This window comes from Podarcis melisellensis (genome assembly GCF_964234715.1).
Source record: "Podarcis melisellensis genome assembly, chromosome: 9".
Classification (NCBI taxonomy): domain Eukaryota; kingdom Metazoa; phylum Chordata; class Lepidosauria; order Squamata; family Lacertidae; genus Podarcis; species Podarcis melisellensis.
Window position 1 is genome coordinate 71,472,206 of NC_138541.1, and position 27,550 is coordinate 71,499,755.

The 27,550-nt window shown below is 44.1% G+C and overlaps 1 protein-coding gene across 3 annotated transcripts; it reads right to left on the reverse strand.

Moving 5' to 3' along the window:
- LAP3 (leucine aminopeptidase 3) lies at positions 1-27,550 on the reverse strand. 3 transcript variants are annotated; one of them, XM_081925666.1, is made up of 13 exons: positions 27,390-27,550; positions 20,030-20,145; positions 19,800-19,854; positions 15,332-15,437; positions 13,764-13,923; positions 12,471-12,635; positions 9,434-9,592; positions 8,384-8,508; positions 6,116-6,204; positions 4,537-4,639; positions 3,203-3,282; positions 1,971-2,080; positions 1-543 (listed from the first exon to the last, which is right to left on the reverse strand). In XM_081925666.1, exons 1-13 carry the CDS (start codon positions 27,501-27,503, stop codon positions 342-344), a joined length of 1,584 nt encoding a protein of 527 aa, XP_081781792.1. In that variant the 5' UTR covers positions 27,504-27,550; the 3' UTR covers positions 1-341. The 3 variants fall into 3 exon arrangements, with proteins under 3 accessions (XP_081781792.1, XP_081781793.1, XP_081781794.1); XM_081925667.1 differs by lacking the exon at positions 27,390-27,550 and adding an exon at positions 27,236-27,331; XM_081925668.1 differs by lacking the exon at positions 27,390-27,550 and adding an exon at positions 24,447-24,560.

Genomic DNA, 27,550 nt, shown 5'->3' on the forward strand with positions numbered 1-27,550 from the left:
TTTTCAAATAGATATTTATTGTGACAATTTTAGTTTCCATTGAAGTTGCAAAACATGATAGTTCAAAGTGATCTCTCCTTCAATATTAAATGTCTAAACAGAATATTCATATGTCTGTTATCATAAAAAAGGGAAGTATAAGAGATCCTTTGCTCAGTAAGGGTTTTTTTTAACAAAATAAATTTACAGTTCATCATTGCATTTAGAAATACGCTGAAAAATCCATGTTGTGGATATTTTTCTTTTCCTTTCTTTTTAATTAATACACACACTGCTTCAGCAGTTTTGAAATTAACTCAAACTGATTGTAAGGCTGGGAGGTTCTACAATTGCACATCTAACTATTTTCTGAATGCCTGCTTGTCTTGACTCAGTCGAGCAACAAACTCTACTAGAGTCCTTGTGGGCCGTCCTGCCATGCCCTTACGGAGGTAGGGAATCTCATCTTTATTTCCCATCACACCTGCAATATCTAGGTGAGCCCAATGAGGGGCGGTCACAAATTCTTTCAGGAATGCAGCAGCTGTACATGCACCACCAGATCTAATGGGAAAGAAACATAAAATATGAGTGGATTACTTTTATCTGTTTACTTATAGGAGTAAAGAATTATAAACCAAACTGTAAAGCACCAAGGAGGCTTAATTCAGACATATCATCAGACCATGGTTTGCACCAGCAATAGTTTCAAATTCAAAGCATAACTTGTGCTTCCAAAAGTGCAAAAGGAAAACTGGTTTGCCTGCTTTCATTTTCTCCTCTCAGCACTCAACTTTGTAAGTACACTCTCATCTTCATGGTACAGTAGCCTCCGGAAGCAGAGTTAATAGCTGTAACTATGGTTTATCACGATGCCAGGCCATAGTTAACACAAGCCATGATTTACAAACCCACCTCAAACATCTTTTTTTAAAAAAAAAATCTTGGCTGATTGCAAGTTACAGTTGTACCTTGGAAGTCGAATGGAATCGTTTCCAGAAGTCCGTTCAACTTCCAAAATGTTCGGAAAACAAAGCACGGCTTCCGATTGGCTGCAGGAAGCTCCTGCAGCCAATCAGAAGCCTCGTCGGACGTTCAGCTTCCAAAAATAGTTTGAAAACCGGAACACTCCCGGTTTTCGATCGTTCAGGAGCCAAACCGTACGAGTTCCAAGGCATTTGGCAACCAAGATACAACTGTATAGCCTTTTTCAATTCAGACATCAAACCACAGTTAGCTTCCTTAACTCTGGTGTGTAGTGACATTTCTTCTTGTACTGAGCAAATTCCAAAGGGTCAGCTGCATTGCCTCTGCTCACCAATTCATTCCAACATGAACCATGACCCAGTCGGAGAGTTATTACTCTCCCCCCAGTCTGAACAGGAATAAAACAAGCGTGGGGAACTGGTGGCCCTTCACATGTTGTTGGAGCACAACTCCCATCATTCCTGATCACGTGGTCATGTTTGGCTGGGGATGTTGGAACTTGGGAGTCCAACATCCAAAGAGCCACAGGTTCCTCACCTGTGGAATAGAAGGTCAGCCAGAGAGTCATCTCCTTATGCACTTCCTCTTTTTCTTCCTAAATTGTATGCACTGGCAAGAGTGGTTTAAATGTAGGAGCAGCAACAACACTGGATGACTATATTTCATACATGGGTGTTGCTGTGGTCTAAACCACAGAGCCTAGGGCTTGCCGATCAGAAGGTCGGTGGTTCGAATCCCCGTGATGGGGTGAGCTCCCGTTGCTCGGTCCCTGCTCCTGCCAACCTAGCAGTTCGAAAGCACCTCAAAGTGCAAGTAGATAAATAGGTACCACTCCAGCGGGAAGGGAAACGGCATTTCCGTGTGCTGCTCTGGTTTGCCAGAAGCGGCTTAGTCATGCTGGCCACATGTATGCTGCCTCCCTCGGCCAATAAAGCAAGGTGAGCGCTGCAACCCCAGAGTCGTCCGCGACTGGACCTAATGGTCAGGGGTCCCTTTAGCTTTACCTGTATTTTCCAAGGTTGTTGATGTCTGCAAGCTGACAGTCCGTCATCTGTTTTGTATAATGTTCAAAGAGAGGCATCCTCCAAACACGGTCTCCTGTCAAGATGCTAGCCTACAAATGTAAATGCCTTGTGAGTAAAGGAAGTCAGTAGCATGAAAAACTTCAACAGATAAGATTGTTTCACTTTAAGTTCATAAACCACTTACTTGGTTGTAATGAAACCTAAGCAGTTTACAATGAAATATTAAAATCATCAGCAAAAACAGAAACACTTTTAGCAACATTTAAAAATGATTTTAACTGCCATTTTCTCCCTGACATCAATGAATGAGACAGGATCAAAGAGACCTGAGCATGGTGTCAAAACATCCTTAAAAACTGTAATTAATACTATAGTGCTATATAATTATGTTTCACAATTATAAGGTTCTTGCATAGCATTTTAGAATGGCCTTGTGCATCAGGTAAAAGATTTAATCTAGCACAAAATGGAAGGAAGAAGTTCCAACCAAAGAAGAATGGATAAGTAAGATAATAGACTATGCAGAACTGGCAAAATTAACAGCAAAATTAAGAGAATCTAATATTGAGTGCCTTGTGGAAGAATGGATGCCTTTTTTTTTTTACTATTTAAAGAAATATAGTATGATGTGAGCATGTTTGAGCTATAAGCAACAGAAGTAATTAGATTATAACATTGTGGTTATGAATTAGTTGATAGAAGATAGCGTGTAGCCAAAGGAAAGAAACAAAACTCCATGGAAAACGGGGTGGGAAGTCAATAAAAATAACAGAAAAGTCAAAATTGTGTTTTGATTGTTCATGTTTAGAATGTTGAAACTTAGTAAAACATAATGGGGGGAAAAGATTAATCTAGCACAACACTCTGGGAATGGCTAAAACAAGCTGGGAGCTTGCTCTCAACACCTAGTTCACAAGAGGTTTATAACCTTCCAAACAGGAGGTTCCATTTTTTCAGCTTTTGTGGTTAACAGTTGTTGACAGGTTCCCAATAATATTGGTCTAATACAGTGTTTCTTCTCAAACTTGGGCCTTCAGCTGTTGTTGGAGCACAACCACCATCATCCCTGACAACTGGTCCTGATGGCTAGAGATGATGGGAGTTGTAGTTCAACAACAGCTGCAGACCCAAGTTTTAACACTGGTCCTTTCTTTAAAGCCCTTTAAGTTAGTAGCCATCTTCACATCTGTTTATCTGTGCTGCAAACATACCTCATACAGATAGTTCCACAGCTGGTGTGAATTGGTGAAAACCCCAGTCGCTGCAGATCCTAGTGCGATATCCATGGCACCTATACAATATTGCACAGATCAAGTTATTAACCCATCATTTCATAGGGAGTGACAACAATCTCTTTTGCTCTCTGCTCTCTGCTTCTAAACACATTTCTATGACCTACAGAAGGCATAATCTTACACACGGGATTGTGTCAGACTTTGGTTTGTTCCTGAAGATGCAATGCATTCCTATCTACAGTCTAGTTCAAAACAAATAATGCTTAGTTGCAAACACGCTGAATTATGGGTTGTAATCTTGGCTTGTTTAAGTAACTTTTGTTTTAAACCAGGATTCTTGGTCTGCGAGTAATGCTAAGTCAAGATTTGTTGAAGAAAGTCAACTTGGCATAAATCCTCTTGGCTACATGGGAGAAGAGCAGAGCATGTGAGCCTGATACTGTCAGTTTGCATTTCTTCGTATTGATCTGATGTGCTTCTCATTCTACTTGATTCAAGAGGGTTACAGAAAGTGTGAAAGAAACAGGCAGAAGCTTTTTGTTTGGGTTATTTCTTCTGGGAAGCTGAGTACAGCTGCTTTAAACTGGTTCTGTTATCTTTCTGTCAAGATCATGCTGACTACAGTGGTACCTCGGGTCAAGTACTTAATTTGTTCTGGAGGTCCATTCTTAACCTGAAACTGTTCTTAACCTGAAGCACCACTTTAGCTAATGGGGCCTCCTGCTGCCGCCGCGCTGCTGGAGCTCGATTTCTGTTCTCATCCTGAAGCAAAGTTCTTAACCCAAGGTACTATTTCTGGGTTAAAGGAGTGTGTAACCTGAAGCGTCTGTAACCTGAAGCATATGCAACCCGAGGTACTACTGTATAATAATCAGGCCAGAAGGAGCCTGGGTTTCACTCACTCACTTTTTCTATCTCTTTGTTCTGGTGTGCTGTAGTGTTAAGGTTTAGTCTTATTATAAGTATTGTTAAGTTTCATTGTAAGTGCTGCAATTGGATTTTTTTATGGACTGTGCCAATCCTGAATGTACTGGATTTGTGACCATTATGTTCATTTGCCTTCAGCAGCAGTAAAAGCTCTGCTGGATGAAATACAATTAACTCTGGTCTATTTTGGGGGAATTCTGCATTGTGTTTAAGTTTTATCCTCCCCAGAAGAGGCTTGGGTGACGGACACTTCATGCTTGCTGAAACCATACATGTAGCGCTAAACTAGTTTAGCATGGCCTGAGGACTATCCCAACGCTATTCCACATCTGGAGTTGAATGTGGAAGCCAGAAACTTCAAAGAAATAAATAAGAATAGGTACCTGTTAATGTAGCAGCATCTACAATGGCTCGTGGATTAAAACTGTGTGCGTAGCAAAGAGCATCCGCCAGAACCAACCTTCCTTCTGCATCTGTGTTGTCAACCTTTCAAGATGAGGAACACCCCCCAAAATAAGAGAATGATTATTATTTTTTGCTTTATTTGTTCTTACACACCAACAAAATGCAAAAAAGAGTATTTACGTCATTTGTTACAAATTACACCATTAACCAAAAAAGATAAATTTATATAATTGACAATAAATCTTCTTGTAATTCATTGACTTCCCGTCTTCTCCATACTTCATTTATAGTCTACTAACTTTCTGCATAAATCTATTTATTTTGAAGGGACGCGGGTGGCGCTGTGGGTTAAACCACAGAGCCTAGGACTTGCCGATCAGAAGGTTGGCAGTTCGAATCCCTGTGACGGAGTGAGCTTCCGTTGCTTGGTCCCTGCTCCTGCCAACCTAGCAGTTCAAAAGCACATCAAAGTGCAAGTAGATAAATAGGTACCGCTCCAGCGGGAACGTAAACGGTGTTTCCGTGCGCTGCTCTGGTTTGGCAGAAGCAGCCACATGACCCAGAAGCTATACGCCGGCTCCCTTGGCCAGTAAAGCGAGATGAGCGCCACAACCCCAGAGTCGGCCACGACTCTGGACCTAATGGTCAGGGTTCCCTTTACCTTTATCTATTCATTTTACAGTAAAATATCATTTCTCCTGTATCTTTATTTCTTACTTAGTACAACTACAGAGGTTATTCAAAAGCAGTGACCGAGTTTAGACTTCCACAGTTGTTTTTAAGAGCCTGTAATAAATACTTGTTTGGACTTCTCTTTCATTCTTTCAGTTAACTTGGCTAATTCTGCGTACTCTACTAGCTCCTGTAGCCATTCTGACCTCGAAGGGGTTTTATCACTTTTCCAATTACCCGCAATTAAAATCCTCGCGGAAATGGTAGCATATAGAAAAATATATTTCGCCTTCGGAGGAATAGCCGATCCTGTGATTCCCAATAAGAAGGCCTCTGGTTTTGACGATTTAATTAAAAATAATATATGCCATAAAAAAATAATTAACCAGCCAATAGCTTAGCATTTCAATAGCCCTTTATAGTGTTCAAGACTCCTCACACATACTGTACTTTCTTAGCAATCTGACAGCAGCCCTATAAAGTTGGCCAGCACCATTATTGTTTTCTACTCACACTGTGAATGGAGAGAGGAGGGGAGGCTGAGCAATAATAGTTTGCCTAAGGACTCCTAGCCTGGGCCCTTGGAAGGTGGTCGAATGGGGACAGAGTCAATTTAGACTGCATGCGATTGGGTGCAACTGCTTCCACAGCATCCCCTTGCGCTAAAAACTCACTGCTAATTTTAAAACGAAATCCAACGCATCAGAGAGAAAGGGTTGAAACCAGCCCATTCCTTGGTGCTCTAGTTCCAGCTGCAGGAAGGGCTGAATTTTTAATGCACAAGAGAGCATTAAAAACTAATTGTCTGGCTCAGCTTAATGCGATACTGCCAGTCCAAACGCAGCTCAAACCTCCTTTGCTTACACAAGCATCTTAAAAACATACCTGAATTGTTTTCCCATTCATGGCCTTCACGACATCTCCAGGCTTGTTGGCCTTCCCACTGGGCATGTTTTCACAAAGGGGTGTCAAGCCTGAGATTGGGGGGAAAAGTCAACTGCTGTTGCAATTTGACATCACACTCCGACATTATTTGGTGTTTGTTATTAAAAGCTTAGTAATCCTGTTTTGATGGGACGCGGGTGGCACTGTGGGTTAAACCACAGAGCCTAGGACTTGCCGATCAGAAGGTTGGCGGTTTGAATCCCCGCGACGGGGTGAGCTCCCGTTGCTCGGTCCCTGCTCCTGCCCACCTAGCAGTTCGAAAGCACGTCAAAGTGCAAGTAGATAAATAGGTACCGCTCCGGTGGGAAGGTAAACGGTGTTTCAGTGCGCTGCTCTGGTTCGCAAGAAGCGGCTTAGTCATGCTGGCCACATGACCCGGAAGCTGTACGCCAGCTTCCTCGGCCAATAAAGCGAGATGAGCACCGCAACCCCAGAGTCGGTCACGACTGGACCTAATGGTTAGGGGTCCCTTTACCTTTAATTCTGTTTTGAAGGTTTACCTCAAAGCTTTGATGAAACCTTTTCTACTACAGTGGAACCTCCATTTGCGACCATAATACGTTCCGGAGGTCGAAACGGGTCGTTGGGAGAGGCGCCATTGTGCACTGGCACGGGTGGCAATTGCCCGCTTCTGCGCATGTGCGAATGAGGGCAAACCCGCCGGTTACTTCCGGGTTTGCCGCAGTCGCGACTTGGAACGACCATCAGAAGAGACAGTGGTAAATAGAAGTTCGACTGTACTGACATTTTATTTAGAAGATGTGTTTTACCTTTGGTGCCAAGTTATTGGAAACCAAGGCCCAACCTGTACCAGGCACTTAAGACGCTTTAAACCATCATGGCTTCTTCCCCTAAAGAATCCTGGGAAACACAGTTTGTTAAGGGAGCTGAGAGTTGCATGGGGTCTCCTATTCCCATCAAAGATCTACAGTTCCAAGAGTTCCACATTAAACCACTCTAGAAACTCTACCTTTGCGAGGGGAACAGGGGTCACTGAACAACTCTCAGCACCCCAACAAACTGCAGAGAGGTTGGAGTACAAGCAAGCAGCCCTGGGGCAAACCAAGGCTGCAGGAAGGTTCAGGGAAGCACCATAGCAGCCAATGCGTGCTTTGTTTGTGTGCGTGAGGTCCTACGCTCAACTCCTAGGCTCTCCAGACAGCAGATCAGGGAATGTCTTCTCTGTCCAAGATCTTGGAGGGTCACACTGCCAGTCAGAGCAGAAAATCTGGGCTAGGTGGAGCTACCACACGTCTCAATATAAGGCATGTTTGGAAAGCGTGTTACTGAAATACTGTGGGATGTAAGAATCGGGTGCAGTCAAACACAACATGGCTAGAGTAGGCATGAAGGTTATTTCAGTCCTCCAGCTGGAAATTCCTCCTTTCCAGGACTGAGATGAAACTTCCTATGTGTAACTTGAGATGGGCGCAACCTCTCAAGAAGATGCTACAACCAGAACCACAGGCTGGCGGCCATCTTGTCCCTCTTGTCTCTATCAATGCCATCTTAACAACAGCACTACTAAGATGCACCCTTGGCTCCAGGCCAAGAGAAGAAAAGGGGGGCTTTCTCTCATAAGGAGACAGTCGCCCCATTTAAACTACAGTGGTACCTCGGGTTAAGTACTTAATTCGTTCCGGAGGTACGTTCTTAACCTCAAACTGTTCTTAACCTGAAGCACCACTTTAGCTAATGGGGCCTCCTGCTGCTGCTGTGCCGCCAGAGCACAATTTCTGTTCTCATCCTGAAGGAAAGTTCTTAACCCGAGGTACAATTTCTGGGTTAGCGGAGTCTGTAACCTGAAGCATATGTAACCCGAGGTACCACTGTATGTTCTAACCTTTCAAGTCTGCCTTTTGGGAACCTTTGTGTGAACAGATGATTACTTGTGAGTAAACGTTTTATACTTTACAGAAGACTGCGTAGCATTTTATTTTAGGAGGGATTAAACGGCGAAAATACCAGGAAATATTTACAGAGACTCCTAACAAGTCTGAGCAAGCTATCTGCTGTGCATGTGTTTTTAAAAAGGGGGAATGTTAATTCTGCTGATTTTGTTGAACTTGTAAAGACAAGTTGGGATAGGATATCTTAGACAATATATCCTCCCCCACATCCCTAAACATTCCCACAAATACCCCCATGGGTCTTTCTGTGTCCGGCTCCTTTTATGCATTCTTCAGGCGCTCCTCCTATTCCACTTACCGATTAAATTAATGGGCAACTTCAGTTCCGCAGCTGTCACAATGGCAGAGCAGATGGTGGCTGCTCCTCCCATATCGGCTCTCATGGCATCCATGTTGGCAGACGGCTTAATGGAAATGCCACCACTGGAAAGAAGCAGTCACAGATTGCCACAACCAGGTGTGAATGGATGGCTCCGGTTTCTGAACGCAAATGGTTGCAACTACCAACACCTCCCTTCCCATATCTTGCCCAAATATACCTTCGCTAGAAAATGACCGTTTTCCCCTTTCAAAAAAGGCACAACCATGGAAAACATGGAATTGCGTTGTGTGCAGCTGTGTCCCTCCATTTACAAATCCAGCAGAGGCATCTGTGAATGGAAGGAGGGTGGGAAGCTGTTTTCACAAATCCCCCCTTCTCCTGCAGCTGCTTGTACCACCTCTCCTGTTCCAAGGGTCCCCCAAGACTCTGGAACAGATTGGTGGGGGTCACAAAGAGGGCAGGAATTAATAAAATCCAACTCCCACCTTCTATTGGCAGATGCCTCTGCTGGATCCTTTCAGGAATGCGAGGGCACAGATTACTGCTACCCACTGTGCTATGGAGTCCACAAACTTGGCAGGAAATATCTGGAAGCAGATACTAGATAACTGCCTGTGTTCAACTATACAACAAAAGCCAGAAGTTCTCAGGGCAGCACATAAAGAATTGATTTCCAGGCGATACAAAAAATTCTGTTTTCACACATGCAAGTCACCGCTTCAGGTTGAGCGATTAACATGTGTGAATGGGGATATAATTATAATAAATAAAACCAAAATCTATGCTAGTTTTTCCAATACTGGGTCAAAGTAATGTTGAATAACCTAACTGATTAATCATTAAAGGTGGTTAATCACCCAGTAACCCTGCAAATGAATCAACAGCTCTAAGTGAAATATGTGTACTTTGGAGAAAAGGCAGTTCTCAGTTTGCTTCTTTTCCTTCTTGACTAAAGATAACATAGACTAAAGAATAAAGATAATCTGGATTTTCAGATTTTGCTTCCAAGGTATGCACAATACTTACCTATCAAAAGTAATTCCTTTCCCAACAAACACCACTGGAGGTTCACTGGCATCACAACTTCCCTTATAGTGGAGCTCCAAAAAGACAGGCGGTTCATCAGAGCCTTTGGCAACACTCAAGAACGATCCCATCTCTTTTTCTTCTATCCAGGACTTCTCCCTGGAACAATGCAAAAGCACCCCCAGTTTGCAAAAGGGCACAAATTGAACGGCAGAGTCTCAATCTATCTGCAACGCAGCATTGCCCAAATTATAGGGCAAAATTACAATGCAAAAGACCTAGCTTAACCTTTTGCTCTATTCTGTTTATAAGGCATTTTAAAAGTGATTTTCCTGCGGTTTTTGACCACAAAAGTTAAACCGAAACAGCCTTCTCATTAAATGAAGCTGGTGATGGATACAGTTCTGTTCTGTATATGAAAAAAGCAGCTTCTCTGTATAAGCAAGCTTGGGGCAGGAAAGGAAAGAGGCAGGGGAAGAAACATAGATGGAAAAGTAACATGGGCAGTTGCCCTTTTGAAGCTTCTGGCAAACCACCTAGAGCCAATTTAGTAAAGAACCGTCCCAAAAATTCTGCTTTGATTGGGTGAACCACTAAAACTGAACTGAAAGCCAGGACTTTCCAGACAGCAAAAAGCAGAGAAAGATGTATTTACATAAGACTTCATAGCAGTTGGAAGGTTGGTGGATTTTAATTGCTGCAGTATTTGTGGTTTTTAAGCTTAAAATGATAACTTGACAACAGCTATCAGGTCCCAGTGGTTTGCATCAAACTTTTTTGGACTACTGTAGCTGAAGTGAGGAAATTTATCCTTTTCCAATGGAGGACCAATACACGCCAATTCATAGGCGCCGACTCCATGGGGCCTGAGGGGGCCCGAGCCCCCTCAAAAATTCGTTTGGGGGGGCTCTGCCCCCCCAATAATTTAAGAAAATTATTACCGTAAATTTCGCTCTATAATGTCTGTGCGTGTTATTAAGCGAATGTGTGGTCCCTGGAGCCGGAGCGCAGGGGCAAAAATCAGGCAAAAATAAGATCGGGGCGGTCGGGCGGTCGGAGGGAAGGCAGAAGCTGCTGCTTTCCTGCATTCTGCCTCAGGGTCTTACTGCCCACCCGCTTCTGTTGCTGCGTTTGCTCAAACTCAACAAAGAGCAGGGAATCCCCTGCCCTCCTGGCAAGCAGAGGGTTAAGGAAAGGATCGAGTCCTTGCTTCTAATTCTTTCCTAGTCACACTGCGTGCAGGCTCCAGCCCACCACCTCCTCCTCTCTAACTCGCAGGCAGCCGAAAAACATGCAGGTGGGAGAGAGAGAGAGAGGGCTGGCTTGGGGGGGGGGGGACTTTTGCCTTCCTTTCCTCCCCCCCACCCCGTTAAACTCCTCCCCTGCATTCTTAGCCAGCTGCTTCTCCGCACACCCCTCTTGTGCTTCTTGTCCCTTCTGTGTTTTTCCTTCCCTCCCCATTTAAAACGTGGTGACAAAGCACGGATCCACATGGATCCTCAGGATTTTTGCATTGGGTCACCCCAAATTTACCATCAGATCACATTACATGTCCATGGCTACAGTCTGTACCAAAAAAATCACACACCCACTGTTGCCTGGGGCTGCAATGGTGCAAAAACGTGGTTACAAAGCATGGATTCACAGGATCTTTAAACTGGGTCACCCCAAATTCACCATCAGATAGCATGTCCATGGCTACAACCTGCACCAAAAAAATCACGCACCCACTGTGGCCTGGGGCCACAATGGTGCAAAAACATGGTTACAAAGCACGGATCCACATGGATCCTCAGGATTTTTGCATTGGGTCACCCCAAATTCACCATCAGATCACATAGCATGTTCATGGCTACATCTTGCACCAAAAAAATCACGCACCCACTATTGCCTAGGGTCACAGTGGTGCAAAAACGTGGTTACAAAGCACGGATCCACATGGATCCTCAGGATCTTTGCATTGGGTCACCCCAAATTCACCATCAGATCACATAGCATGTCCATAGCTACATCTTGCACCAAAAAAATCACGCACCCACTGTTGCCTAGGGTCACAGTGGTGCAAAAACATGGTTACAAAGCATGGATTCACATGGATCCTCAGGATTTTTGCATTGGGCTACTCCAAACTCACTGTCAGATATTAAAAATCTTTATAAAATAGAGAATTAAATACATACAGAATGTTAAATTTTCAGTTTCGAAATATTAGTACTAGTTTAGTACTGTATTTCTATATTACTATAGTACTGTATTAGTTATTTTCAAATACTTAAATATTTTTAGGGTGTAAGACCCAATTAAAGCCCGTTATTTACATACAGTATTACAGTATTTACATACAGTATTAGGCATACTGTATTAACTTTATTAACTGTATTAAAGCATTAACTTTTAGATATTATTTTTATTTAATGAACCCTCAGCCTTATTCAAAGTAAGCTTAAATTAGCTATTTCACTTATTAATCAAAGTGCTATTACTGTGCGACAGCAATATTTTAAGTTTTATTCTTTTAATGATAGTTTAGGATTTATTTAAATATCATTTCAGTCTTTTCAGAGCTATATATTCACTGCTCTGTAATAGTCTATAAGCATAATTGTTACTGTAAATTAAATTAGCTTTTTACGAAAATACCGTGCGTGTTTATGTTTTGTTTCTTTTTTCAAAGCCAAAAAGTGTTTCAGGCTTGTCGAGTTTCCCGGAGTGTGGAGTTATAGAGAGTCAAGTTTTTGGGGTTCTAATGTTGATCATATGACTCTAAAATACTTTTAAAAAACTTTAAAACTCACTAATTTTCATCTAAAATTTAGAAAACTTCCCGGGGCAGGACCCCGGTATGGGCCCCCCAATATTTTTTATAAGTCGGCGCCCCTGCGCCAATTCCCTAATGCTACCAGCAAAGATAACCCAAGGAGAGATCTGTGAAGCAGCGCTGGCCCATCAGTACATCACAGCAAACAACTGAAAGCAGGCACAAATCTAAGAGTTCTCACTCATGCCACTGTGAGAAAATTATTTCAACTGAACTTACCTTACATGGACAGTTGCATTGCTACTGACACTTTTAAGTTTCTTTTCAATAATTTCAGCAAATCGGGTAGGCGTGATGTGGTTGGCTGGACCTTCCATGAGGGATCTGGCCAAGTTCTGTCCCTTGGCATAGATAAGGCCTTTCCGCCAGGCCTCAGCTCCATCGCTAAACAGGAATACAGGAGGATAATCAATAAAATATCATCACAGAACTGAAATGCCATAAATCAGTGACTCTCTTTCTACTGGCAAATTCATTTTCATTTGGAAGGCTTGATTCTCACTTCTCGTACAGATCTCATTTATCTAGGCCTTAAAAGATAAAGGTAAAGGACCCCTGACAGTTAAATCCAGTTGCGAACAACTCTGGGGTTGCAGTACTCATCTCGCTCTATAGTCTGAGGGAGCCAGCGTTTGTCCACAGACAGCTGCCGGGTCATGTGGCCAGCATGACTAAGTCATTTCTGGCGAACCAGAGCAGCGCACGGAAACGCCGTTTACCTTCCTGCCAAAGTGGTACCTATTTATCTACTTGCACTTTGACATGCTTTCGAACTGCTAGGTTGGCAGGAGCAGGGACCGAACAACGTGAGCTCACCCCCTAGTGGGGATTCGAACCTCCGACCTTCTGATCGGCAAGTCCTAGGCTCTGTGGTTTAACCCACAGCGCCACCCGCGTCCCTCTATGCCTCACCTTCCTATAAAAAGGAAGTCTTTGCAAATAAGACCCGGGCATTTTGTTTTTGAACTCAAAAAAGGGGGTTCAGATTACACCCTCCATGCAATGAAAGAATGTGTGAACCAGCAACCCCCACAGTGCCCCCTGCATTAAGCTGGCATGTGATGAAGGCCCATAAGTATGCCAATATATGCACATACAACTCCTTTATGTAGAGGCCAGCCTGACTGGGCACGGTTGCCCCTTTGTCGACACACACAGAACCCACATACTGGGGGAGGAGACAGTGGCGTAGTGTGGGGGGTGCAGGGGGGGCCGGCCGCACCGGGCGCAACATCTGGGGGTTAGGGTTAGGGGGCACAAATCCATAGGTTAGGGGGCGCAAATCCACGGGTTAGGGGGTGCAAATTACTTGCCTTGCCCCGAGTGCTGACAACCCATGCTACGCCACTGGGAGGGGGCATGGCTGTTGTGGACATCACCAACAGCAGATGGGGCTAATCCATGTCTCTCCCCTCCCAAGCCCCCTTTACATATTCTTTCAGCATGTGATGAGCCCTTTTTAAGGGAAAGAGGATCCCGGCACCATACAAATGTTATTTCTCAGCCAATCACCTCCCGTAGAGCTGAACATCCACCACAGGCTTCTTTTTTTGCTTCAGTTCATCGTATTCATAGAGTCCTAGGGTAGCTCCTTCCGCCGCAGCCTGAGCATCGCCACAAGGGTCGACTTCCACACAAGGGACCTCCAAGTCCTGAACCTGCCTGCATCCAGCTGAAAAATAATTATTATTTGTTTTTCAAAGATCTTTATTGAAACTTAACATATATACATAATAACCAAAATTCCCAATGATTCCCTCACATAAAATATAATGTCTAAATTACAACATTTGCATAATTATACACTTAATTATAAAACCCATCACCCACCCTCTACTTCCCTCCACAGCAATTCGACTTCTGTATATTCATTTCTACCTTTCCCCCCTTGCACTCTATAATCAATTATTTTTGTTAAATTCTGATTTTTCTTTCTTTCTCTCTTTGATTTGTTATTGCTTACATTTTTTATTCTAAGCCTGAAAAATAATATACACGTTTGAAACATTAAGGACTGGAGGGGGGTGGGGGAAAAGAGAAAGGAAGGGAACGGGCAGATTTAAAAAATTTAATCAGGCTCTGTCTATCCGGTATTACAAATCAACTCGGTAAAGTTCATGTCACGAGTTAAGGCAACTCAAAGGAGAAGCTGGTTTATTAATATATGGCCCATTAGTGCACTTCGGATACATTTATCAAGCAACTTCTACCTGCAGGCAATTCAGCAAAAGTGAGAGAGTGCCTCACCCACAATTGGCCTGTGGCCCAGTGATGACTGAGCAGTTACAACAGGCCAAAGTCTGCAGCCATTATTTTGAGCGCATGCCATTATTAGTACCTTGGGTGATAATAATGCTTATTTGGCATTTTAAAAAGCCACATCTGCACGCAATGCCTGAGAACGCTTTGATTTGCAGCAGAGGCCTAACCAGAAGTAATTCCTACTGAAATCTATTGGACTTAACCTTGGGTAAGTAGGTAAAAAGCAGAGACACCACCTTGCCAACAAAGGTCCGTATAGTTAAAGCTGTGGTTTTCCCCGTAGTGATGTATGGAAGTGAGAGCTGGACCATAAAGAAGGCTGATCGCCGAAGAATTGATGCTTTTGAATTCTGGTGCTGGAGGAGACTCTTGAGAGTCCCATGGACTGCAAGAAGATCAAACCTATCCATTCTGAAGGAAATCAGCCCTGAGTGCTCACTGGAAGGACAGATCCTGAAGCTGAGGTTCCAATACTTTGGCCACCTCATGAGAAGAGAAGACTCTCTGGAAAAGACCCTGATGTTGGGAAAGATGGAGGGCATAAGGAGAAGGGGACGACAGAGGACGAGATGGTTGGACAGTGTTCTCGAAGCTACCAGCAGAGGAAGACAGGAGTGCCTGGCGTGCTCTGGTCCAGGGGGTCTCGAAGAGTGGGACACGACTAAACGACTAAACAACAAGTAGGTACAGGAGTGCAGCCTGGGTCACTAACTGTAAGAGGCACGAGCTCTGAAACCAGCAGGTATCTTCAGAATGCAGCACGTCCCATTTAATAGATTACAGAACAACTCACAAGAAAAGGAAAAAAAAAAGTTGACCTGCAACAGCTGCCCGTATGTTTTCTTTGTCTTCATTCCAGTTTTCTTGGTCATTCACTCCGACTGCCTTCTTGCCCAAGCCAACAACAACTACGCTTGAAAAGTCCTGCAGGAATCCAACAGCAAAGAAACTTATTTAATCCTTTCAGGAAAACCAACGACACCCTGTAATTATGAAGAATACTTTGAAATACGTTTGTGTTGCTTTTTCGTTATTAGCGTGCAAGAATACACTAATGTTCCCTTGCAGAAGCTCAACTGAAATTAATGGGAAGCTTATATTTAAGGCTCCACAGGGATCTGAACGTCTTAAGAGTCCGTCCCTGGAGATGAGATGGAGGAAACTGTAGGGTTCCAGATGTTGGACTTCAATTTCTATCAGCCCCGGCCTGGCTTTTAGGTGGTCACTTTGAGGCAGCACAACAAAGCACCTCCCTGTTTAATTTTTAAGAAAATGTCACTCAGCATATTTAAGAAACTGCTTTTTAAAATTCGAGTTTTCTTTTCATCTGTATCATTTAGGTGTTGTTTGAATGACGAACTACCTTGAATAAAGGAGATACACATTTTATAAAAGAAGAATCTGACACGGCCATTTAACTGGAAATCACAAGAGGTAAGAAACAAGAGACATTCAGGACACTGCAAAGTATAACATGCCACATGATCACAAACAACCTCAAATCTACTCTTCACATCCAAACTTTTTCCTACACACAAACATCACATGATCTTGCACCAGCCATGATTTCCAAACTTTTAAATTACCCATGCATACTTCCTTTCTTTAGATATTTACTTAAACTTGCGCCACTGGGCTCTTGAAGCAACTCTCAGCACAGATGAGTAACTGAAACCCTTTGCAAGATTCTTCCCTTTCAAAAATGACAAAAAGGAATAGTGGGAAGGACATAAAAACTGTTTTTATATACACACACATCCACCCAATTTGATGTATAAGAAGCACGACAGTAAGCCCAACGATGAAAGGTACCACAAAGGGTCACATATAAAAGATTAGCACCAAGCACAGGATTCCTAAAAATGACTTCAGGAGAACTCGGTGCAGATCCTGCGGGTCTGTTACACATTCGCTGCCAAGAAAACACTTGCTCCAAATCTTTTATGCAGTGCTCTATGTTCACACCAAAGATCTAGTCTTCAATGTGTGCAGGACTATTGACCCTGTGACCCCCTAGAGGTTACTGAACTACAACTCCCGTCATTCCTCACTATTATTCATGCCAGCTGTAGCTGAGAGGAGCTGGAATCCAACAACCTCTGGAGGGCCACAGATTCCCCAATGCTGCTCTAAGCACCTCAGGTTCACTCTAAAGGAGATTGCATCATAATAATGTTACTCATAAATGCTGATTAGCAGCTGTAGAACACCTCAGAATAAATAGATAAACGCTGGTTTCAGTGACATTCAGGCCAAGTTCCTCTTCATTATTTTTTTAAACCCTCATTATCTCAGTATTCCAGTTTTCTTTTGCTCACTCAGCATTAATTGTCCCTATCTTGCCAATTCAGCAATAACTGTTCAACTGCTCTTATCTCTGAACCACCACATGCACCCAAGAGCCCTTTACTATGTCTGAAGCCTTACTTTTGAGGTAGTCTCAGAGAGCACCTAGCTATGAACATCAGTAAGGTAAAGGTAAAGGAACCCCTGACCATTAGGTCCAGTCGTGCCCAACTCTGGGGTTGCGGCGCTCATCTCACTTTATTGGCCGAGGGAGTCGGTGTACAGCTTCCGGGGTCATGTGGCCAACATGACTAAGCCACTTCTGGCGAACCAGAGCAGCGCACGGAAACGCCATTTACCTTCCTGCCAGAGCGGTACCTATTTATCTACTCGCACTTTGACATGCTTTCGAACTGCTAGGTTGGCAGGAACAGGGACCGAGCAATGGGAGCTCACCCCGTCGCGAGTATTCGAACCGCCGACCTCCTGATCAACAAGTCCTAGGCTCTATGGTTTAACCCACAGCGCCACCCACATCCCTATGAACACCAGTAGGTTCTGCTAATTCCCCATGAAGTGGGGATGGGGAGATTTTAAAACACAGCATGGGCTGCCTGGAGGAACTATTTTCTTCCACTGCCCACATCCGTTTGAACCTGAAATGGTTTGGGATGAAGGTGGGATTTTAATTCTCTTTTTCCCATCCTAGGTTCAGTGCCACCTTATAAGGATTCAGCAGGAAACCCCACTCTGCACATGGACCTGCCTCAGTCCTGTCTAGTTTGGCTGCATCCCGTTGGTTCCAAAGAATCAAAAAGCAATAGCTGCTGGAAAGGCAATGGTGAGATTTCACTTTCTCAGTGTTACTATGGTATGGTGACCTTTGGGTGCCTTTTAGCACAGGGATTATTGTGTCAGTTTCCCTGGTCACAATGCTAGTGCTTCCGTCTCGATTTCTAATGTTCCTTTTACACCACAACCATGAGAATGGGAGGAAAGAAACGTGTGCCTGAAAACTGCCCCAAATTTTGTCATGCAAGTGTGAGCCATGAAACACCCCCTTTAGGAAATGTCTTTGGGTTCCAAATGTACTGCGAAGATCACTGCAGAAAAATGCACTTACAAATTAAGAAAGATGGATTTGGAAGTCCAAATCTGGAATGATACCATCATGCTTATTTATTGACAAGTATCAAACATTGGCGGGTGGCGCTGTGGTCTAAACCACTGAGCCTTGGGCTTGCCGATCAGAAGGTTGGCGGTTCGAATAGGGTGAGCTCTCGTTGTTCGGTCCCAGCTCCTGCCAACCTAGCAGTTCAAAAGCTTGCCAAAAAGTGCAAGTAGATAAATAGGTACCGCTCCAGTGGGAAGGTAAACAGCATTTCCATGTGCTGCTCTGGTTTCGCTAGAAGCAGCTTAGTCATGCTGGCCACAGACCTGGAAAAACTGTCTGTGGACAAAACACCAGCTCCCTTGGCCAGTAAAGCGAGATGAGCGCTGCAACCCCAGAGTCATTCGCGACTGGACTTAACTCTCAGGAGTCCTTTACCTTTACCTTTTACCTGATGAATTGTGGAGCTATGGCTTTTTGACTGCTATACTGCCATGTCATGCTTATTTCCATTCATACCCATGACACAGCAGCACATGTCTTCAGACAAGTCACCACCTTACCTGGGCAGGTGTGCTTCTGTTGCCCTGTTCAACCATGAGAATGGGATGAAAGAACTGTGTGCCTCAATACTGCCCCCTAGTTTTGACATGCGAATGTGGGACATGAAACCCCATCTTTAAGAAATGTCTTTGGGTTTCAAATGTACTGAGAAGATCGTTACAGAAAAATGCAATTACAAATTAAGAAAGGTGAATTTGGAACTGCAAAGCTGCAATGATACCATCATGCTTATTTATTGACAAGTAGCAAACACTGGAGACCTGCTGATGTTCTTAATCTCCCGAGTTGGACAACCGTACATATAATATAGCCTTTGGTTGGGTGAGCAGTATTAGAATCAAAATATCTGAAAGTTCCAACCATTCTTGAAGCAATTAAGTCAGTTAGAAAGATATGGAATATACTAGCCATGAAAACCAGGGGAAAATAATACAACAAAACTCCCACAATTCTCTGGGTTAAAGTCAGTCACCAAAGAGAGAGAGAGAGATGGTTAAGTCAAGAAAGACTTTATTTTGTGATCACAAAAGGTGAGAGTGTTGCTGGAAATAACACCACAACACACAGGAACTGCAGTTATAGCCATCTCAAAGACAGGAAGAATTCAAAGCATCCGATCATAGCATTTTAAGGATACACGACATTTTAGGACACATTGCATACATCACTCCAGCTCCCAGCACATGTGCATTTTGATTAGGCAGCCTTCAGCATGCTCTCGGCATGATCAGCTTGTAGACAACTGCCCATTGTGACTCCTTATTTCACCATACTTTGCTTAAGCAAGTATTACCCAAGTATTGAACTCCAATCATCCGAGTGTCTACTTTTGCACCTTTTGCCTCATATAACTAGCAAAATAGTGCACACTGCAAGTTATTCATGTAGCAGAAAGGCAGTTTAACCAAAGCCACTGCCATTCCCTTCATACTTATGGAGAGCACAGCAAAACCAAAGTAAATGGAAACTCATCAGTAAAAGGGATTTTTATTTTCCCTTTCTTAATATGAGTTTTCCCTTCACTTGGTTTCAAGTGGATTTTTTCCCTGGAAGCAATTGACATGGAAATTAGTGCTAAACTTCCACTAGCTTCCACTAGAATTCCAAAAGTGACTTTTACACCACGTGAACGATCATATAAAAGAAAATTTTCAGATAGGAAAGTGTCGGGGAGTTGAAAAAAAGTGCTGACTGCAACCTGATACTCATAAGTCTCATTGAATGCAATGAAATACTTTGAAATATTCAATGAATTGCTATTTTAAAACAACAGCTTTGGAGGCATAAGTTAGGTTAACATACTTAAGAAAACAGTAAATCCGTACCTGATGCAAACCATGAAAGATGCGGGTTTTTCCTTTCTTCAGTGGAGGTCCTGAACTAGAACACAAAACAAACACGAGATTAAGAGTCTCATGGTCTTCCGACTGAGCTATCCCACATTATAAGCAGGTATCTGCTCCTCAGCTATGTACAAGGCTTGCTTATCCCTGGATGGTCTCATGCTATTTCATGACTGCCAAATAAACAGAAGGGAACCTGTTTTGGTACCTACATTGCCAGCAACTCTCTGAGCTTCCCAGACACGACTTTGTCAAAAGCGTCTCCTGCTTCGGTAAACTGGACAGGCCCCTCTTCTTTCTTGCCGACAAAGACTCCTAGGACAAGGCCCTTTAAAAGAAAAAGAAAAAGAGGGTTACTTTTTAGATGCTGTCCTACAAAGCAACTGCAAATTACCTCCAGGGGTTTGCAGGGTGGTGAAGGAGGAGCTTTTAATAATAATAATAATAATAATAATAATAATAATAATAATAATAATAACTACTACCGTATTTTTTGCTCTCTAAAACTCACTTTTTCCCTCCTAAAAAGTAAGGGGAAATGTGTGTGGATCTTATGGAGTGAATGCAGGCTGCACAGCTATCCCAGAAGCCAGAAGAGTAAGAGGGATCGCTGTGCAGCGATCCCTCTTGCTGTTCTGGCTTCTGAGATTCAGAATATTTTTTTTCTTGTTTTCCTCCTCCAAAAACTAGGTGCATCTTATGGTCTGGTGCGTCTTATAGAGCAAAAAATACGGTAATTATACCCTGCCCATCTGGCTGGGTTTCCCCTTCACTCTGGGCAGCTCCCAACAGAACAAAAAAAGCGATAAAATATCAAACATTAAAAACTTCCCTATGGACTATAATGCTGTATCAACAGCCCCGGACCTAGCCAGCCTGACTGATGGTCCACAGCTGTCAACCTTTCCCTTTTCTTGCGAGGAATCCTATTCGGAATAAGGGAATTCCCCTTTAAAAAGTGGAAATGTTGACAGCTATGCGGTGGTCAGTGATTAGGGGAGAGTCACAAGCTCCTCATCCCAGAAACAGAACAAAGCAATTCAGAAAACAGTCTAAGACCAGCCTTTCTCAACCTTCGGGTCCTGGATGTTCCTGAACTACAACTCCCATCATCCCTGACCATTGGCCATGGTAGATAGGAATGATGGGAGTTGTAGTACAATGACCTCTAGAGACCCAAGGTTGAGAAAGGCTGGGCTAGACTGCAAAACAGTGGGGGGCAACTTCCATCGTGCAAGACCAAGAGCCAGTTTTCCCCTAACCATGCCCACCTACTCCATCCTGCTGCCATATGTACAGCCAGGTGTGGGGCAGGGAGTAATGCACCTGCAAAGGCTTCAACCACACTTCTGATTGTTCCTTGGCAAGTGGGGTTTGCTGACGGCAAACTCTTTGAAGTTGTCCCTTTCGAGGTGTGATCTGGATTTGAGCACAGATAGCAGAAGGCTATGATTAGGAAAAAGTCGTAGTTATGTGGCTGAATTAAGGCGGCTTATGATTCATTGGGCCAAAGATTTTTGGGTATAATATACAGTTGAGTGATTGGATAAAATTATGGAAGGAAGGCTTAAAATTTACTGCATGTAATGCACTAAAAGAAAATGTGATGAAAATGATGTATAGATGGTATATTACACCAGTGAAGTTAGCAAAAATGTATAAAGTCAGTAATAAATGTTGGAAATGTAAGGAAAAGAGGGAACATTTTATCACATGTGGTGGGAATGTAAAAAGGTGAAATGCTTCTGGGAGATGATATATAATGAGTTGAAAAAAATGTTGAAATATACATTTATAAAGAAACCAGAAGCATTTCTCTTGGGTATTGTTGGAAACGATATAAATAGAAAGTAATGTAAGGTTTTTCTATATGCAGTAACAGCAACAAGAATACTATTGGCCCAAAAATGGAAGCAAGAATTACCGACGATGGAAGAATGGAGGATGAAAATAATGGACTATGCGGAACTTGACAAACTAACGGGAAGGATCCGAAACCGGCGGAACCAGAAGTTTACCGAGGACTGGAGTAAATTTAAGGATTATTTGAAAAGTATTTGTGATGGCCAGACGACGTTTGTAGGTTTGCAAGAAGTTCTGTGAGGAATAATATTAGAAATATTGCAAAAATGGAAGAGACGTGGTATGTTAAGAATGTAAAAAATGTAAAGGCAATATTAAGTTAGGAAATGCGTAAGAAGTGGAGACGGCAATATTAAGTTAGGAAATGCGTAAGAAGACGGAGGATTGTCAGAGGTGCTGATGGAAGTCCAATAAGAATGTATTTGTGATAAATTGTGTGGTATGTTTTATAAATTTTGTATGTCAAAAACCAATAAAAATATTTTTTTAAAAAAAAAATAGAGATTGAGCCAAGCATGAGAAAATCAGGTAAGAGCATTGCGCAAGTTGGGACATAAAACATTCTGCCTCCTGTTGAACTCAAGACCTGCAGGCAAAACGAAACTCAACGGAAATGTAAAATGGGATATTGTAACATCAGGGAGACAGATTTTAATTGGTCCATTTGACTAATTTATTACCAAAGGCTGGTGTAGTTTCTATAGCAAGTTCCCATTTTGGGTCTAAAGACTGTTCCTTATGTAGCAATATTCTGTGTCATGGCAAATACTGGATGGGCGATCTATATCACAGCTTGCAACTGCACAAGTTTAAACTAGTTAGCAATTCATGGATAAGTATAGGGGGTGGGGGGAATAATGAGTGGAAGAACCAGTTAGGAAAACCAAGGAAGATGATGAGAAGAATGATACCAAAGTCCGCTTGGTTATTTATTGAGCAAGGAAAAGCCACTTGTCAACTTTTAAATGCTGCACTTTGCCTTAAAGGGCTTTGGAAAACCAGTCTGTGCACACACCTCGACTTCAATGAATGAACCACTGAAAAACTACCTTTGTGCGAAGCTTATTCTGGAATGAACATGCTAATCTGCAAGTAGTCAAGTAGTCTGCATATAACGTGTAAAGCAATATGAAGTCTTTAGGATGAGAAATTGTAAGGCATATACAGTGGTACCTCGGGTTAAGTACTTAATTCGTTCCGGAGGTCTGTTCTTAACCTGAAACTGTTCTTAACCTGAAGCAGCACTTTAGCTAATGGGGCCTCCCACTGCCGTTGCGCCGCCGCCGCATGATTTCTGTTCTTATCCTGAAGAAGCAAAGTTCTTAACCTGAAGCACTATTTCTGGGTAAGCGGAGTCTGTAACCTGGAGCGTCTGTAACCTGAAGCGTATGTAAACCGAGGTACCACTGTATATCTGCACATCTGAACTGACCTACACATCCAAACTAATTGAAGTACCACACTCTTTGCGCTGTTCAGGAAGATGCACACTGAACATTAGACACAGACATCCTGGCAGGACAGGCACACTCATTGGGAAAGTAGACATGATCTTGCCCACCCTGCCCCCTTCACAGGGGAAAATATCATCTGATCTGACCCGGTTTCTCCCTTCAGCTGTTCAGCTTGCCTCAGCAGCATTCCTAAGTCCAAACTAGATGTTACAAGGGGTCCTTTCATTATTCTTTCCTCCCTCTCGGTTTTGTATCCTGAAATCAAAATGGCCTAGGCAGGATACAGACCTGAAGAGAGGACAAGTAGCTGGAAGAGCTTTTCCTTCTCGATATTTTTTCAGCTCAAAATCTGAATTCAACTTGCTTTTCTTCCCTGTCTGGGATGGGGGAGATATGAAAAGCAGCCTGGAGAGGAACAACCCCAAAATCATACTCCCTGAGCTGCTTTTCACATCCTTGGACTGAATATTTTACAGAGACAAATAGCTTAAGCAAGCAGACTCTCCATCTCAAACTTGCCCCCTGCCCAGATTGCTTTTGCTTAAAAAATTAAATAAAAAAATCATTATACTGGGAAAGGGAAGAGAGACTGCCCTGTAATATCCAATATTCTTTTTTGTCATTTTTTATTATTTCATTTTATAATGTATGTAAAACATAGAGAGCAATTATAACAGGTGAAATGTAATATCCAGTTTGACCAACTCAAGGCGCCCACAAACAATGAAAGCAATTGCAGAACAAAAGGTTTAATTTATCCTTGTTTCGCTGTGTACCCAGCACTCATTCCACATCCTTCACTTCATTCTGTATCCAGACTCTCTCAGTCAATGTTTTTCAAGCTAAATAAAAATAAAAAGGCACGACCGTGTTCCAACTAAGCACTTTTTATTACTAGATCAATTTCAACCTTAGCTGCCTTTTGGGTACCTTAAAAAACACAATTTTAGATGGCCATGTCCATAAAAGTGCATCTCTGCCTAAGCCAGCTCATAAAATGCCAGCTTTCTGACAAGAGCAATGCTTCAGGAAAATATCTAAAACAAGCAGGCACATTTTTAATCTTTGTTGGAAGCCGCCCAGAGTGCCTGAGGAAACCCAGCCAGATGGGCGGGGTACAAATAATAAATTATTATTATTATTATTATTATTATTATTATTATTATTATTATTATTATTATTATTATTATTATTAAACTCCTATTCATAGCGCGGACATAATGCACATGGTTTGCACACTCTCCAGCCCTCTGCAAACATGCCATCAACCAGCTAACTGAACACTTTCCACAATTCCCCCCTTACCACGCACCTTATTTACACCCATGGCACTGCCGTGCTGATCCGCTGCCAGCTGTATTTGAAGCTACGCACTCGGCAGAGTCTGCAGCCTTTATAGAAGAGGGAATCTTAGCCCTGCCTCTGCAACGTCTCCTAACAGGTCCTGCCCACTTCATTAACTATAAACGGAGCTCTTTAAGACTGGGTGTGGCCAAGAGGTGGAAGTCTGTGGGAAGATTGGGCTCCTTTCCAAAAACAGGCAGGTGAAAGCCTTGTGTTGTGTTTCTGATATACAGTGGTACTTCTGGATGTGAACAGGATCCGTTCCGGAGCCCCATTCGCATCCAGAAGCGAACGCAACCCGCACCTGCGCGTGCCGTCATTTTGACCATCTGCGCATGCGGTGAACCCTGGAAGTAACGCACTCCGTTACTTCCGGTTCGCCGCAGCGCGCAACCCGAAAATACTTATCCCAAAGCTACTTCAACCCGAGGTATGATTGTACCTTGTTGCTCATCTCAATTTAAGGTAAAGGTAAAGGGACCCCTGACCATTAGGTCCAGTTGTGGCCGACTCTGGGGTTGTGGCGCTCATCTCGCTTTATTGGCCGAGGAAGCCAGTGTACAGCTTCCGGGTCATGTGGCCAGCATGACTAAGCCGCTTCTGGCGAACCAGAGCAGAGCATGGAAACGCCGTTTACCTTCCCGCTGGAGCGGTACCTATTTATCTACTTGCACTTTGACATGCTTTTGAACTGCTAGGTTGGGATTCGAACTGCCAACCTTCTGATTGGCAAGTCCTAGGCTCTGTGGTTTAACCCACAGTGCCATCCGCGTCCCTCATCTCAATTTAGGTTGGCCCAAACCAAATGGAACAAAGCAAGCAGGATTATTTCCAAGAGGTTTCTGGCTCCTGACAAGGACACAGTAGATCCACAGGATACTGCTCATGTTACAGAGACCTAAGACACAAAAGCCCCTCTGTAGCTACTGAATGGCCTTTATTACATAAAAACGCAAGTGCCCAGCTGGATCACACCAGCCTATGTGAAGCCCACAAAGTGGGAATGAGCAGAATAGCATGCATGATCCTCAGTAACTGACATTTAGAAGTACAATGGAAGTAATATATATCCACTGTGACATGGAGCCATTGAGAGCCTTATTTCCCCATTCATTTCAGAGGTACTTAGGGCATAAAGGGGAGTTCAGCTGGGCTCACAGAAATTGTTCCACATATGCAATGGATACAACCCTCTGTTTGGGTTGCCACAGTCACACAAAATGCTAAAACCAAGGTTAGCACTACCCACAGAAACAAAATGGAGACAGCAGACTTGCACAGTTCACCCTAACCTCCTCCCACGCAGTCAGGTCTGGGGTTCAATGTTACTTGCCCCGATTCCCAAGTTGTCTTTATGTGTGAACCTGGAATTATGATTTAAATTTCAAAATAAACTGTGGGGAACCTGTCTGTGGCCGTTATCGATGTTTCTGCAGTACGACTTCCACCGTGTCTCATGTGATGGGAGGTGCCGTCCAACACATCGTCCCTGTTTCCCGGGGACAGTCCCCGGATTTACAAATCTGTCCCGGGACAAAAATCCGTCCCCGGATTTCATTTAATGTCCCCGGATTTTTATTTTAAGTGTTGTATATTTATTAGTAGGGGATGAATGTTGCGTGATTGGTTCAACGGCACAAGACACATCATATGGGGACTTTCGGTGAGGCAAAATGGCGGGCGCCACGGCAGCGAGCAGCTCCTAAAGCCAGCCAGAGCCAACTGCGCTACCAGGCTGGCTCTGGGCTGCTGAGACTGCCACTGCCACAGGGGAACCGGGAACGCCTGGCGCGTCAGCTGAGGGAACCGCTGACCCCCCCCCCCACCGCGACCCAAATCGAGCCAGGAGAGAAAGCACCCGGCCACCCGGTTGACTGCCCAGTGGTGCTCCAAGGCCAGTAAAAACCCCAGAGCCGATGCAGGGAGGAGGAGAAGAAAGAGAGAGAAAGAGGAAGGAGAAAAAAAAGGGGAGCCCCAACCTTGCCACATCGCCACCACTGAGGAGAGGTAGGAGAACACCGGGAGGGCAAGGACACGTGGCCGAGCCCAGGCCCGACCCATGCCTACTCCATGGCGGCTAGCGCTCCAAGAGAGCAGGATGGCACCCAGAGGGAGGCCATGTGACAGAGGAGACCACAAAAGGGAAGATATTACTTCTTCTTTTTTTAATATTCCCCCCCTTTTTTTTTAAATTGTCCCCAGATTCTTTGGAAAAAAATCTGGTATCCTTAGTCTAACACCTGGCAGGTGACAGGTCCCCCAGCCCTGCTCTAGTAGTCCATTTCAAAACCTACCAGTTGCAACCTGTGAACTCTGAAGCTGCCTTGCTTAACAGACTACTGGAATTTCTTACAAACCACGGTTCCTGGTTAGGATGCAAAGACAAGCCAAGGACAGGCACTGCCTCTTCCCTAGTGTCTTTGGCCATGTGCAGAGTATCTTTTTTCCCGTGAGAAGGAGCAGCTATTTAATTCAACTAATAGGAGGCAGGGGTTATTTCTGGCATGCAAAATTCTTGCAGCGCAAGGGGCTGGACTACATGAGCCTCCAACTATACCATGCTAGGATTCCACGGAAGCGCAGTTTCTGGCCCATAAAGCCGCTTCCTTCTCATGCCTGGCAGGCCAAAGGCGCCCCACCGGGGCAAGCCCAGCATTTGCTGCGCCAGCAACCCCGCGCCCCAGCCGACCTTCCCCACCCCAAGCGCGCAAAGACGCGCGCAAAGACGCACGCTACCCCCGCGTTGCGCGCCAAGACCTTTCTCCTGTCGCCAGCCGGCCGCTGCTCCGCCATGCTTCTCCGCCCTTCGCTTAGTCCCTCCCTTGCTGCTCCCGGCATGCCCGCTTTCCCCTCCTTCCCCGGCACCCACCAGCTCCCCCCGCATCTCCCCGGGGCGCCCGAGGCTCGCTACCTGCTGTTTCCTGGCGCGCCGGGCGCCCGAGGACAAGGTGGCCGCCGGGACGCGGAGCTCCTTGCCGCGGACCAGGAGGAGCCGCCCGCTCGCCAGCAGCGGCGCCAGCAGCATGGTCACCCCCCGCCGTCCAGCAGCGATCACGGGGCCGCAGCGAGGAG